The sequence below is a fragment of the Nipponia nippon genome, unplaced genomic scaffold (assembly GCF_047370975.1).
Source record: "Nipponia nippon isolate SJK-2023a ecotype South Korea unplaced genomic scaffold, ASM4737097v1 scaffold_17, whole genome shotgun sequence".
NCBI lineage: Eukaryota > Metazoa > Chordata > Aves > Pelecaniformes > Threskiornithidae > Nipponia > Nipponia nippon.
Window position 1 is genome coordinate 1,026,071 of NW_028262333.1, and position 14,506 is coordinate 1,040,576.

At 46.7% G+C, this 14,506-nt stretch overlaps 1 protein-coding gene across 1 annotated transcript in view; it reads left to right on the forward strand.

Annotated features, from left to right (window-relative positions):
* UBTD2 (ubiquitin domain containing 2) overlaps nt 1-12,487 on the forward strand; it is a 56,544-nt gene extending 44,057 nt beyond the window's left edge. The window contains exon 3 of the mRNA XM_087754102.1: nt 6,245-12,487. Coding sequence (XP_087610228.1) covers nt 6,245-6,642 — 398 coding nt within the window. The 3' untranslated portion in view covers nt 6,643-12,487. The remainder of the gene's footprint in view (nt 1-6,244) is intronic.
* The last annotated feature ends 2,019 nt before the right edge of the window (nt 12,488-14,506 follow it).

A 14,506-nucleotide genomic window follows, 5' to 3' on the forward strand; every position in this document is an offset into this window, starting at 1 on the left:
CTGTTTGGGTTTTCCTCCCCTGTGCCGGCGTGCAGGCGTGAGTTGCAAAACTGGTTTTAAGAATGGTTTACTCATGAGATTGCCAGCTTGGTTCACAAACCTGCCCTGCACTACGGTAAGGTGTGCTTAGTTTGAAGCAGAGTGACTTAGATACACGGGGAGGATCTTTGGCTGGATACTCTGAGATCTGCTCTTCAAAGTATTATTACAGCAAAAGCAGCTGGTGAGGATCATTCAGGTTGGAAGGGACCTCGAGAGGCTGGCTGGTCCAACCCTCTGCTGCAGGTCGGTGTGTCTCAGGTTATTGCCTTGCAGAGCCTTTCCAGACAGCTGAATGTACATTATTTTATCAGCAGTCTTGGAGCCCGGGTGACCCGGGTTTTCTGAAGTACATCCAAGGATGGAGATGAGCGTGAGCAGTGCAATAGCTGATTCAGTGGACCGGCTACAAGCTAGTTCTACCGCCAAGGAACGAGGTGGGAGGATTACAAAGGCAGTAGCAGAGTGTCTTAATTTTCTCCTCCTTTCCCTTATTGTAATGCACTAAGCACAATTCCAGTCTGTCTTGTGCCAGTTGCCGCAAGCGGGAATGAGCTGGTCCCCGCTCGCCAAGCAGCTCCTGGAGCACTGGGATCTCCTGCTGGCGCTGGGAGTCGTTCTCCCTTGTGGAATTGAGCCAGACCGATAATGTTGCCGTAATGGAAGAGCTGTTTTTCAGTTAATTTGAAATGAGAGTTATTAAATGCTTAATACTTATTATCGACAAAACCTATTCTTTAAGGAGCTGGAGTAAATTCTTTATTATAAAGGGCGGCTGAAGATGAGAGCAGAGCTGTGTTGTGTAGGCAGTTGTGCTGTGGCTTAGGAGACAAGCTTGTACCTTTATAAAGGCTTTGTACGGTAGCTTTATGGTAGCTTAAATTTGCATTGCCCATGGAAGTTTAATGTGGAAGAAGCATGGAAGGGGGCTTATATGTGTGGTTTATTATCAAGTGCTTCGTCCGTACCATTAATGATTATAGCTGGTTTATTGTTCTCCGTCTGTGGTGCAAGGCACAGGCTTGCACGAACGTTCCCACGCGTTGCCCTCCAGAAGATGGGAGAGCTGCAGTTGTTAACTGCAGCATTAGGCTGTTTCAGTCGTTAGTAAGTTATATGGGGTTTAATGTGAAAGAGCTTTTGTCGTTTAACTCCTCCCAGTTTGTGATGGTTGTAGGTGAACTGGAACAAAGCACGGCATGTTTTCACTTGTTTGTCTCCATCCTGTTCGTGTGCTGAGCGAAGTCACCCTTCACCACCCTCGCATGCCGTTGACGTCAGTACACGTTTTTTTTCTTATAAGATCCTGTGTTTCCCAGCAGTGACCTGGATCGGCGACTAATAAAGATGGAGAGAGTTCAGCTTTTCTGCCTCAGTCATTGCTCTCTAGGAATCGTTGTACTGCAGGACCCAGAAGAAGACCCACTTGTTTTCTGATGCTCGTAATGAGTTTCAGGCATTACTGACCTATATTGGATTCAAACTAATAGTCTACAGGTGAAAGCTCTACTATTGCCAATTTATTCAGCAATCCAGGCTCAGCTTGGGTTTGGAATGGAGCTTTTCAGTAAGAAAAACAAATGAACCAGCTGTTCCTTGGGCAAATGTGTTATACACAGACACTTAAGCTCCTTAAATTAGCTAGTCTCATTGCAATGCTAGATTTTGGTTTGTGTCGTCTTAATTTTTGTTCCTGCAGCAAGTCTGTCTGGGGGAAGGGAAGAAGAGATGGAAATCTGCTCAGTTTTTAAGTTCTGGGCATTTCTGAGCAATCTTCCTCAAAACTGCTCAGAATCTTAAAGAAATAGAAGGCACATCATGAACAGAAAACAAGAAATTTGCTGCTTTTTCTGAAGAGAATGGTACGCAGCTTTAAAGAAATGCCAAAATGCTGTTAAAATGCATGAAAACGTTTTATGGTTTTGGGTGAGTGTGGTCATATATGCCTGATTTCAATAACTTCTGCAAAAGTTTACCTTTGTGTCGTTTAGGTCTCTTAAATTGCTAGTCCTTTCATGTGCAGAAGGACAAGTCAGTCCAAACTCTGAACTGCTTAGGGGTGGAACCAGTATCTCAACCAGGCCTTTTTCAGTGTTTTCCCTTACCGATCCAGAGAAATACCTCCATCCTAATAATCTCAGTAAAACAAAGTTTTATGGCCTGCAGGGCAATTAATTTCCAAATGTTCCTATTCTGCATGCTTGATGATCACATCTGCTTATTTTTCCGCCCGAAGCTCTCAAGCTGTCTCCTACCTGGATAACAACCAACACAAAGCTCTGCCTCGCAGCTCCTTCCAGAATTTCCCCAGTCTCCAAGTCGATATTACTTTTGAAATACTAAAATAATCCCATCCACTGTGGTTCTAGCATTGTGTCTCTGCTGTTCTGTCTGACTTGAATCAAGCCTATAAAGTTAACTCCATAACCGTGTTGCAGCATCGATACTGAATGACTCTAGAGCTTGCTGGACAGTGTAAGCCCTTAACTGTGAGATCCTCAAAGCACTCCTTAGATCATGAGCCATGGCACCTTAATTCTGAATGACAGAAAGTTGGAGAGGATTAAGGCGTGGGTGGGTGGGTTGGGTGGGTGGGTTGGTTATTGGTTCCGTCATTGGCGCTCCTCAAAGGCAGTTCTTCATGTTGCTACCAGGATGTTTTGTGTCCAAGTTTATTAAAGTCATGTCAACACCTAGAGGAGTATTTAAATATACAAAGAATACTCAAGTATATGAAGTATTGATAAGCGTAATTTGTCCTCTTCTCAGTATTGTTTTAAGATCTTTTTATAACATCTTGGTCTTTCATGTCCAGTACAGAATCCTCCACCTAGACCTGCAGGCCTGTCCCCCGTCCTCTCTGCTGCTTTCTTCCTGAGATCTGCCCCTTTTACGTGGTTTCTTTGTACGATCCAGCAGTGAAAAGTCAAAGTACTGACTCACCCTCCAGGCTTTGGCATCTGAACCTGCTCTGGTTGCCTGATGCCGCATCCAGCTGCAGCGTCTGGGGAAGGAAGGGGAGGCAGGGACGGGGGAGCCTGTCCGAGCGGGGCTGCGGGACAGCCGTCCTCGCGCGGCTCCGAGCACCCTGCCCGCGCGTGGGCTGCGGTGCTGGCAGGGGAGGGCGTGGGGCTGCCTGCCTGAACTGCGAAACCTCTGTTTGCCTTGCTTTCTCCTTCTCCGGTTTACGGGAGGCTGCATCCTTCCTACGCCGTAACTGGCTGGTGAGGACCCTCGTTGCCTAGGTAACGGGGAAACCTAAAAAAATAAATTGTTTTTCTTTTTTCTTCTGTGTTTTCTCATAAAAGCTTGGCATTCTTTTAGTGCCCCTTCCTGCTGAATAACTTTTGTGGCCCAAGCTGATGTATCTTGCAGGAAGGCTCAGAAACATGGTTTTCAGTTACAACAGCAAAATTACGAAGGGTTTTGTAGTTCGGATGTTTAATTTCCTGCGTGCTTTGCGCGGCGTAAGGGACGCCGCAGCCAGTGCCCCAGTGAAGAGCCGCCATCTGGCTGGTGAGATAGGCCCTGCCGTGGCGGCTGTGGTAATTCAAGCACTTTCTCTCTTCCTCTCCGATAACCTGTGTTTTTCTGTGTGGCTTAAAATAGCTCCAAACTCACCGTGACTTTGGTTAACGTATTCAGCCATCATTTCGCTTTTGAACTCCAACCAACGTGACGCCCCTTCACGCTCTGCCTTTGAGTTTGTTGCCATTTACGACATCTTGAAGGTTGTAGCAGAGCCTGACCCTCTCCAAGACCACTTGACCGAAAGCCTCGTAAAGCCCGGTGGGAATGAGCCGGCTGAAGAGGGGCGGGCTGCCTGCGCAGCCTCTCCGGAGGCGAGGACCATCACCTCCTCATCTCCGCCCTGGAGCTCCTCCAGCAGCCGCGCGTGCCGGTAGGGAGGTGGTGCCGTCGTAAAGTCTCTTCTGCTCGCAATAGTCCTCTTCTGTGCTTTAATCAATATGTCCAGTCTCGAAAGTCATGGAGTGGTACCTAATAGGACTTGAGAGTCTTAGGGATGCGTTTACCAGTGCGAGTGGAAGAGCGGGATTACCGGTGAGGTTGATGGTAACCTATTCTTATATTAACAACTTGCTATAAACAGTTTCTCAGCCTGGGATGGGACTGTGCAGTTTTTATTGGCAAGAGGTTTCCTCTGCTGTGTCTTTTTTTTTTTCTTTTTCTTTTTTTTTTAAAGACAGACCTCCAAGTTAGCTGCTGTTTCAGAGGATTTTTTTAATATTGCTTATCTGATCATGATTAAGCAATCCGGTGTTTATAGCCTATGCTTTGACCTTGATGTTAGTTCAGCCGGGCAAGGATATAAATGATGAAGTAGTTCCTTAGGAAGCTTAACCCGTTGTATTTAAAATTAACTCTTTGATACGCTATTCTAAAATAGGAGCCTTTGAAGAGAGAGAGAAGTTTGGCTGCTCTGGCTAAATTTAAAGGCTGTTGAAGTTTGGATTTTTCTGCTTTTTAGCAGCAAACTACCTCTATTTGTTTCTGTGAGCTGTGATCCAGCATTTAGTGCTGTGGCATTTACTGAGTAGATGAGGCGTACAGGGCGAAACGAACACTGGAAAGCAAACCTGACGTGCAGGAACTTCAGGCCTTGGTCCGTAAACCACAACGTACCGTGAAAGGTATGGATCCGATACAGTTTTGATAAAAGCTGGTTTGCTCTGAGATTCATAAATGATACAAGAGTGTAATGCGTGGTATAATGATATTTTCCTGGATTTCCTTTTTTTTTGTTTTGTTTTCTCAATAAATCTCAGGGCACAGCAGCCTTGGTGTTACCTGTACAAACAGAAAAGCCTCCAAAAGCGGCTGCATCTAAACCATTGATCTTTTAGCCAAAGATTTCCTCTGTGTGTTTTCATCAACACAAATTGGCCTTAAAAGAGGTGGGCTTCTGGCTAAAGGAAGGACTTCCAGCAGAAGATGCTGCTGTCGCAGTGGGCTGAGTGACACAGTACGTCCCCAAGTTATAATTTTATATTGCAGTAATTTTGCTGATCAAACAGCAAAGTTTAAGACAACTCACTGTCAGCATGAAAAAAGCCTCCAACTAAAAAAACCACCTTTAGTTTCTGCGAAGGAGCAGTCGGTTGTTGTGTGCAGAACTGCCGAGTCAAAGAGTTTTTTAAATACTCTGTAGCTCAAGGACTTGGCTCTTCTTCAAACGTTTCCAACTACAAAAGGATGGGTTATCTTGCAAGTGAATGTGCCCCCTCTAGGGGCAAAAATGTGGAAATTTGTTATAGCAGGTAAATTCAAAAGAGGGGAGAAGCGTTTGCTCGGAGTGTGAATGTCGGGGGGTTTAACCCCAGTGGGAAGGGATTGCTGTGCTGTAGGATGCAGCTTCTCTGCATCTCGGTTTTCCCGGCTCGGTGCAAGAGGTGACGTGCGCTGTATGCAGCAGCGCTCCGCTTTCGGCCTTCTCTTTAACTCTTAAAATGTTACGAAAAGCGTGCTGCTGTTTTTCCAGGGTAGTTCTTGAAATAGCTTTATAAAGTGTGTCTCATCCTGTGAAAAGGTCAGCTTGTGTTCGTTAGTTCAGCGTTATAACTCCTGAGCCTGTTCTGTGTGCGTTGTAGCATCTTGGTAAGAAGGAATGCCGTACGCAAGGCAGCACACCGCTGCCCGGGCGTCTTCTACACGAACACCCACATTATCCCGAGGAGCCTCTCAAGAGTCTGGGGAAATAAAAATCCCTCCTGACACGTCAGGGCTTTGAATACGGGAGGGACAGGCACTGTGCGAGTGTTGAGTACGTGCTGGGTATCGTTGCTCTGGCGGTGACACCGCGCTCCGTACGGAGCCGCAGGGTTGTCCGACGTGGGTGGTCGTGTTTGTTCTGGCACTGCTCGCTAAAACATGAGTCCTATATGAAACTATTTAGCAATTTTTGAATGTTTGAGAAGTTACAAAATCTTTCTTTCATAGTGGTCTTTTGCCTTTGGTCTTTGCCATTTTGCCTTTTCAGAGCTCAGGTTCGGGATCGTGTAATTCATCCAAGTAGCAATTTTTAATGAAAACTTCAGATTTTTTTGTATCAATCCTTTAAAGCCTGAATTCAGACCTCATTGTTCACATGGTTTAACAGCAGGGTCAGCACTTCTGAGCGTGACCGCTTCAATGTTAAATGTGAAATGCATTCATATTCATTTTTCTCCCCTCTTATCTCCCAAAGGTGCTCTTACAGAGTGTTACGATGAACTGGGCAACCGGTACCAGCTTCCCGTCTACTGCCTCGCCCCACCTATCAACATGATAGAGGAGAAGGGCGACCTGGAGACTCTGGATATTCCAGATCCCCCACCCAATTCAGGGCACGAATGCCAGCTTCGTTTGCGCCTGTCCACAGGCAAAGACCTCAAACTCATGGTCCGGAGCATGGACACGGTGTACCACATGAAGAGGCGGCTGCATGCGGTGGAGGGAGTGGAGCCGGGCAGCCAGCGCTGGTTCTTCTCGGGCAGGCCGCTGGCAGACAAAATGAAACTGGAGGAGCTGAAAATCCCAAAGGACTACGTGGTGCAAGTCATCGTGAGCCAGCCCTTAGCAAATCCCACCCCGGTGGAAAACTGATTTCTGCTTGTTTATTGATTCTTCTTTCCTCCGTTTCTGTCATGGGGTTTGTTTTCACTGCCCTCTCTTCTTTCGGTTTGTCCTGCTAATGGATTGGTTCCAAGAAATGACCAGCAAAAATTCCATCTGTGATGGAGATCTGCAAAAACAAAACATAAAAATGTAAACTGGCCTTTGGGGTTTGCCTGATCTCGTATTTAACACAACAGCGAGCAGCACAGGGCAAGGGCAAAGGAAGGAGCGGGAACGGGAAGGGAAAAGGGAAGAGGTACAAGGAAGGAGGGAAGAGATTGTAGTTCACTTAATACAAAAATGTGGTGATTCTGAAAACTGTAGGTGGTGCCGTGATCCATAGAGCCAGAGCAACAGAGAGCACTTTTATTTTAAAAAAAAAACAAAATTAATCAATTTAGAAAATTTCATATCAGCACCACATACAGTTCCTGCAGGAATCGCAGCCGCTCTGGGTAGGTCCCGCGCTGCGTGTTCACGGGGAGCCTTTCTGGTTTGACCTGGCTGGCGTGCTCTGCCCAGGCACCGCCGAGCGCAGCCGGCCCCGGGCAGCGGGGCTGGGCGGGGGGCTCGGTCTCTGTCCCGCGCGGGCAGCTCCTGGCGATGCTCAGACCAAGCAATTGTACATTCCAAGATGGCAACGCAGTCCTGTGCCATTGCTGGCTCCCGAGCTGGCAACGCAGCCCGCCGGAGCCTTAGGCAATAACTTAGTCAATGTATATTCTCGCGTACTGTACTGTAAACTTAACTTGCTACAAGACTGACTTAGCCTGAAGTTTACTGACTCACCGGCACTGAGTACGTGCCTGCCAAATTACTGTATATCACTCAGATCATTAGAACAAGTTTTTATGAGGCTAGCTCAGGCGAGCGATGCGCTGGTCTGTGCGGAAGCGTTAGGTGCATCACCTTTGTCAAACGGCACCGGTGTCACAGGTCCAGGTTTAACCGCAGTTACACCCAGATGCGATGGATTGCAACTTCTCCTGCTCGGTTCCTAGAGGGCACAAAGCATGGAAGATGGTAAGGAGGAGGCAACAGCCCATGGTGTTCAGCTTTTTGTGCAAGTGTCGTTTGAAGTGGCAGCCGGTCTTCTAGCTCTGGTGACTCTCCAGCCGGGACAAGGGGAGGTATCCTCGCCGACACGCGCCCGCGGCCCAGAGCACGATGGTGGTGTTCCGCAGCCAGTGCTTTCCCTTCAGAATGTAAGAGGAGCCCTTTGGCAAACGACAAATCCTTTTGTAGTCTCAAATATCTGAATCAGAGCATATTGGGGGGGCAGGAATCCAATTGCTTGTTCCCTCAGTTGGCGACGCTCTCTGTTCCTGCGGCTGCTCTGCACCCTGGCTGGTAATGCCTTTGGTTGAGATCAAATGCTCTGTTCCTTTGAAACGTGATTTCTAGTTTGCTTGTTTTTTCAGTTGTCATTGAAATGATTTCACTTCTTCCAAAGTCAAATGTGCTATTCGGGTATGAATAGCATATTTTTATTGGTTTCTGTCTTCCTTCTCTGAATCAATGGTCTAAAGCTAAGTTGTCCCAGCTCTTTCTTGTCTGCTAGTGAAGCTGGTGGGTTACACTGACGATTTTAAACTCGTTACTTTTGCTCCTTCATGAATTCTGCAGAACTCGGTTTCTCGGACTGGAGGGGAGCCCTCGCTCCGTGAGCGCAGAGCCGGCACGAGCAGAGGTCGCTTGCACATCACGAGTCTGTCCCGGCAGGTGGAAGCAGGCAGAGGATTTACATTGATGGTTGGAAAACAGATCCACGTTTTATATGCTTTTCCCACCCTACCCGAAAGAAATAGAGCTTTCTTTTTGGTCCCTTTGGGCTTTCTGTTGTATTAAGCCTATGGTTTTCTGACAGCTCCTTTAGCCCCCATTTGGTACAGGATGGCTGAAGTGCAGTGGCAGAGCTGTGTAAAGGAAAATTAGTTCCCTGTTCTCATAAACGCCAAAGTGACTTGGTTTTCCTTTTTCTTTTTTTTCTTTTTAAAGACGAAATCAAAGCTGATAAATACTAATCTATAACAAAAGTTTTGTATTCTGGAGTTTTTTTAAGACAAATATGATTTACTATACTGGGTTTTGGCAGCCAGATCTTTCGCATTCCAGAGGGGAAAAAATATTTGATGTATAAACAACTCAAAAATCTCGTGGATTTTCCCTGGGCAAAGGATGGTTTCGTGCCAGGAAGGCACTGCTGTCTGATGAGGCATAACTGACGTCTCTGCAGAAATGGCCTTTGTGTCGTTTCCCTGCAGCCCTTCTGGAAGGGGGGAGTCGCGATGGAGTGCGGAGGAGCAAGCCAGGGTGGCCGTTCTGTAACTGTGACCACTAAAACACTACTTTTTTTTGTCAGATACATTGTGTTGATTTTTGTTTGTTTGTTTTTCTGCTTTCATTCAGGCAATTGTCACCATGTACTGCTTTTGAGATTACAGCGTGTAGGGGCTGGGAGAGCTCCTTCTTTCCCTCTCCTCCCTCTTAGTTGGAAAAGGCCCAGTTTTATTACGCCGGAATAGGTGGCCACGTTTTATATTAATTGCTTTTATGTCGGGGAGCAAGGTGATGATCTGAAGGCCATGTTGTGAGTGGGCTTCGAGTACAACAGAGAATTGGTTCACGAAAATACTCTTTTCTCTAACAGCCTCCCCCCCTCCTGTCCCTTAAGCACGCATCTAAAACTGAAAAAATTCAGTGGTAAAATGCTTTTATAGGTGAAAGTGAAGACTTCTCAACCTCCTCTGTATAAAATGACAGATGTGCTAAGCACATACCTTGCTGGAAACAAATTTTACAAGATTTGTATTAGGAAAGAATTCTAAGTTTCAAAAAACATATATATATATATAAAATCAGTAATTAAAAAAATCAGTAATGAAGGCATACAGGCATACAGCATGGTGACTTAACATATCCCATGTACGTAACTAGAGGTTGCAGTCTACGTTGGGAGCGCAGTCCTTTCTGTCTCTGACGTGCCTTGTCCCTGTCCTGCGAGATGGCCGTCGGTGCAACTGCCGGTGCAGGGAAGCGGGCTGCGGCCGCCGTGGGGCTCGCGCGTTCCCGGCGGAGCGGGGCTCCTCGCCGGAGGGAGGGAAGGCTGGTTTAACTGCAGAGCAGCGTGGGCACGGCCGAAGTGGGACTAACGAAGTCCTAAACTGCTGTTCAGCTGGCAGCCGCGGGGAGAAGACAGGACCAGCGCAGGTCTGCGGCGCCGACACCCGCGGCTGCTCGTGGGGAGGGAGGGTGGAAGCACGCTGGTGTACGCGTCCCCGCTTTGCAGCGGGGATGTACGCTGAGCCGCACGCGCTGGCAGCACGGCCTGGGCCGGGTTTTGGCACGCTGGTTGGTGTGCTGACGCACTGTGCCGGGTCTTGGTTAGAATCAAAGTAATGCAATGGGTTTTGTAACGCTTGCAGCCGTGAACTGCAATGCCAAGTGCGGACAAGTGAGGAGTAATGGGAAATTTTTTATTTATTAGACCCATCAGCCCTTTGTGTCATTCCTGATTAGCTCTGGCTATGAACTGATGCCAGTAGATGACACTTTTTACCATGTTAGTGACAGGTCTGTTTGGTGTGATCCAAATTTTTATACTCTTTATTGTTGCTTCTGCCTGACCCAGAAGTAATAACCTGGTGAAAGTCCACACTCCTGGCCAGCTCGAAAGGCAGAGAGGCACGAACACACGTAGTCTGCTGGGCGCGGGAGCTCCAGAAAAGCCGCAGATGCTGTAGGTACGTGCTCGGTGCGCTGCAGAAGGGTGCTCAGGGTCGTCTTCCACAGCTGAGCAATGGCTGCTCCTTCTGAGCACCCAGCTCCCCGGAGCTTCGCTGACTGCCTTGGCTCTCCGTGCATCGCAGTTCTTGGTGCCCTCTGCAGAAAGCACAGTGTGGAGCGGCTGCGCTGCGAGAAGGTTTTTTTAGTTTTCTGAAAGCCTTTGCTTCTCTGAATCTGGGAAATACTTTGGAAAACTGAATGATGCGAGTCAGCAGTATAATAAGCTGGGTTTTTTAATAGACCCTCAATGCTAAAAGTAGTAGTAACAACAACAGCAAAAACCTCACCCCAGGAGCAACCAAACCAAACCCCAGCTCCTCTTTGCCGCTGACGGAAAGTTTCTAAGTTGCTCTGGGGAGGAGAGGCAAGGGGGTGCATTGAAGCAACAAGGCAACACACGGCAACGGGCATAACCGTGGTGAGGCAGAGGGCCGATCGACAAAATAGTGCTGTAGTATGACATGTTTCTGCATATATATCCATTGTTAGTAAATAATGTAAAAACTTTTGAAAAACTATTAAAAATATCTTAGTTTGTTACAACGGTGGGATGCTTTTAGCCATGGAGTTTTGAGAGCATTTTAGCCGTGTAAGTGTTGAGGAGTTGAATGCTGTACGTTTCTCCGTTTCTGTCTTCTTCAGAAGCATAAGTGGTAGCTACATTTCTGACTCTTGATCTATATTTTACAAACTCTTTTCTATGTCACTGTAAATACATCCAAGACCCTGCACCTTATGCAGAGAATGTTTACGTTTTAAGAAAAAAAAAAAAAAAAAAGATTTTTGTTGGCTTTTTCACTGCGCTGCTCAGATCCTGTTATGTTGAAATGAAAGTAGTCTCTGTTAGGAAAAGGGGCTTCTTTCCTCTTTGCCCTTCACCGCTTCCCTGTCACCCTGAGTCCCTCCTGGCTGATGGCTGGCAGCCCTTGGGCGGCTGGCGCTCCCCGGGGTGGGATGTGGAGGTATTTGAGAAAGGCGTTTTTGAAAACTTGCTTTGGGGGGGGGGGATGAGCTTCATACGCTCTGCAGCTTTCTTGGAAAAAGAAAAAAATCTGCTTCAAACCTTGTTGGTGGTCTGTCTTGCAAGTTAACTGACCTAGGAAGCCTTGGAGTTAAACTTTCCGGCAACCGTGCTTCTGTATTCTCCCAAAGAAGATGAATGTCCTGCTATGCTATCTGCAGCTACAAACACTTGTGTTGGTTAATGACTGTATATACAAGTCTGCCTGCTTTAAGACTTCCCTTTTCATAAAGTGTTTTTGATTGCTCTTTTCTGCAAATGGCTCTCCTCTTCCATCTTTCATCCGCTTAGCTAACTCCGTAGCCGCGTGTGTGTTGCTCTTGTTCGTAGGAGACGGAGCTATAGCTCCCCTTCCGAGGGAGATACGTGCCACTGAGCCTACAAAAGTCAAAGAGTCGGAAGATGCGATGTTTTAACCAGTGGGCTTCTTATCGCGGGCTTCGAGACTTTTAATAAATGTGTCCGCTGGACTCTCCGTGAAGAAGTATGTTCCTGCCCTCCAAGCAGGACCACTCGTTGGGTATTTATCTGGTAGAACTCTGTATTTGTATGTTTTACAGATGAAGACCATTTGATCAGAGCCATGGGGCAAATAGAGAACTTAAAATCCTGACTCCTGCCTTAAAACTTTTAGTTCATCTGGAGCTCCAAAAATTCTGCACCTGCTCGTTCCCAAGTCCCTTTTTTCTTTAGGAAATTTGAATCCAGTCAAAGGCTGGAGACAATTTAAGGAAATTTAAAACAAAATAAATTTTAGCTGATGGCTTTATTAAAATAACTAACTGGTCTTGTATTAAAAACCCTATTTGTGCCTCTCTTAAGTCCAGGGAATGTTTAAAAAGTGGAGGTGGCTTTTGAGCAATGACTGAAATGACTGCATTGGCTGGCAATTTGTACGACACTTGCTTTCATATGCTCTGAGCAAGAGACTTCGGTTTGTGTCCTCTCTGCCTCATGGTAATGGCTTTCAAAGATGGCTGGTACCATCAAATTTGTACTTCTTGAATAAATATCTTCATTTTTATGGTAAAACTTCTGGTATGCGGTTTGTTTGTGTGTGCCATGTAACAAACATTCGTATCACGTAGGATGCGGTGCTCGATTTGGTACTGACACAGAAAATACACGGCTCCAACACGCAGTGAAACGAGGACGAGGGGCTTCCAGGGACGTGACTTCTTTTTTCCCCGTAACTTTCATAAAATCTTTTAGAATCAAACATACCAGCTGTGTAAAACATGCTTTTTAACTTTTTTCTCCTCCCTGGCCCCTTCAGTCAATGGAGGATTCTAGGCCAGTACAAAGATGCGGTGAGCATGAGGTAACTTTTAAAATGTGTTATGTATTTTTATGTTGTACCTCTGCTGCTTGGTTGACGTATCGCAGTAGTGTGTGCACATATTTTTAATCAACTGCAAAGCACAAGTCGGTTGTCTTTAGGCTGTTAAATTATGTGACTTTTTTTTTTTTTTTTAACCTAGGGAAGATTTTTTTACCATTGAGAGGAAACCATCATGAACTTCTGTCGGAAACGCTGTACAAAATTTCCTGTATTTAAAACAAAAAAGAGGAACTCTTCCCCCCCCAGCATTTAAAAAAAAAAGTAATCCTGGAAATGCCATGCCTTAAGAAATAAACTCAGTGTTGTTTTTCTTTGTAAATTTCTTCAGTAGGGCTTTTAATTCTGAGCTGGAGCTCTACACCTTTTTCATTACCTGTCTAATCCCCTAGAGACGCGTTTTGGTAACGATTTTGGTGTGTGACAACGTTTTACCTTGCAAATAAGGTGCGCGGTCCGCGGAGAGGGCAGGGCCTGGAGCTGCGCTCGGGCTCCCAGCGCCAGCCCTCTGCTCTCGCTGCCGCAGCTCGGGAGCAGCGCGAAATAACGGAGCCGTCTGATGGTCCGGTAATTACATGAACTGACGTGTTGTCTTAATTCAGGTCACCCTTTCGTAGTCTTGATTAACTACCTAATGTATCAGAGGAGTAGGAATAATTTTTTTTTGTAGGCTGCTTTGGTCTAATGCTATCACAGCGAAACATTTCAATTATTTTTTTTTTTTTTATCTTAGGATAATTTCATGGTAGAACTTACAATGTGAGTTTTAAACAAGTAAGCGTGTAATTTTCCTGGAACTTTTTAACTTTTTCCCATATATATATATATATATATATATATACACTCCTTTTATATGTGTGAGTATATATAATCTCTTTTATATATACATGTTCCCTTTTGGGGGGGTGTGTGTGTATATATATATATATATATATATCTGTAAAATAGCAGGTGCAAAGGCTTGCTTGTAGCCATTTGTTCTGACCCACGAGACAGCCCTGCTTCCACCTCCCCCAGCACGGACAGAGAAGTTCTCGGAGCCGACGTCCTCAAACCCCCCGGGATTATAAAGCTACGTGTGATCTTCCTTCACCCATCTTCTAGCTGACCAAAGCACGGGCGCCTGTCAAGCAGCAAGCGGGACGTCCGCCTCGAGTCGCACGGGTGCGTACCCACACCACACCGAGCTGCCGCTGGTCTGCAGCTGTAGCGCGTCTTGGTGCATGAAGGGGGCTGGGGAACTGCGGGCTGACCGCTGGCCCAAGCAAAACCCCAAAAGGACGTGGGTTCCAGGTCAAAAGTGCGCAAGAGCCGAGATCTTCTCAGTCGCAGCTGCAAGCAGTGAAGTCGAGGGCTGCTTCGCACCCTGCGGCACACGAGCGCGGGGCGGGGAGGGAGGTGCCGATCCGGGGGTCCGGGGACAGGATGCGTGGGAATCGTTCAAAGCTGCGCCAGCGAGGTTTAGACTGGGCATTAGGAACCATTTCTTTACTGAGAGCATGGTCAGGCACTGGAACAGGCTCCCTAGAGAGGGGTCGATGCCCCAAGCCTGCCAGTGATTAAGAGGCATTTGGGCAGTGCCCTTCATAACACGTGTTACCTCGGTCAGCCCTGAGTTGGTCAGGCAGTTGGCCTAGGTCACGTTGTAGGTCCCTCCCAACTGCAACAGCCTAGGCTGGAGCTTCGGGGAGAAGACTGTGTATGAT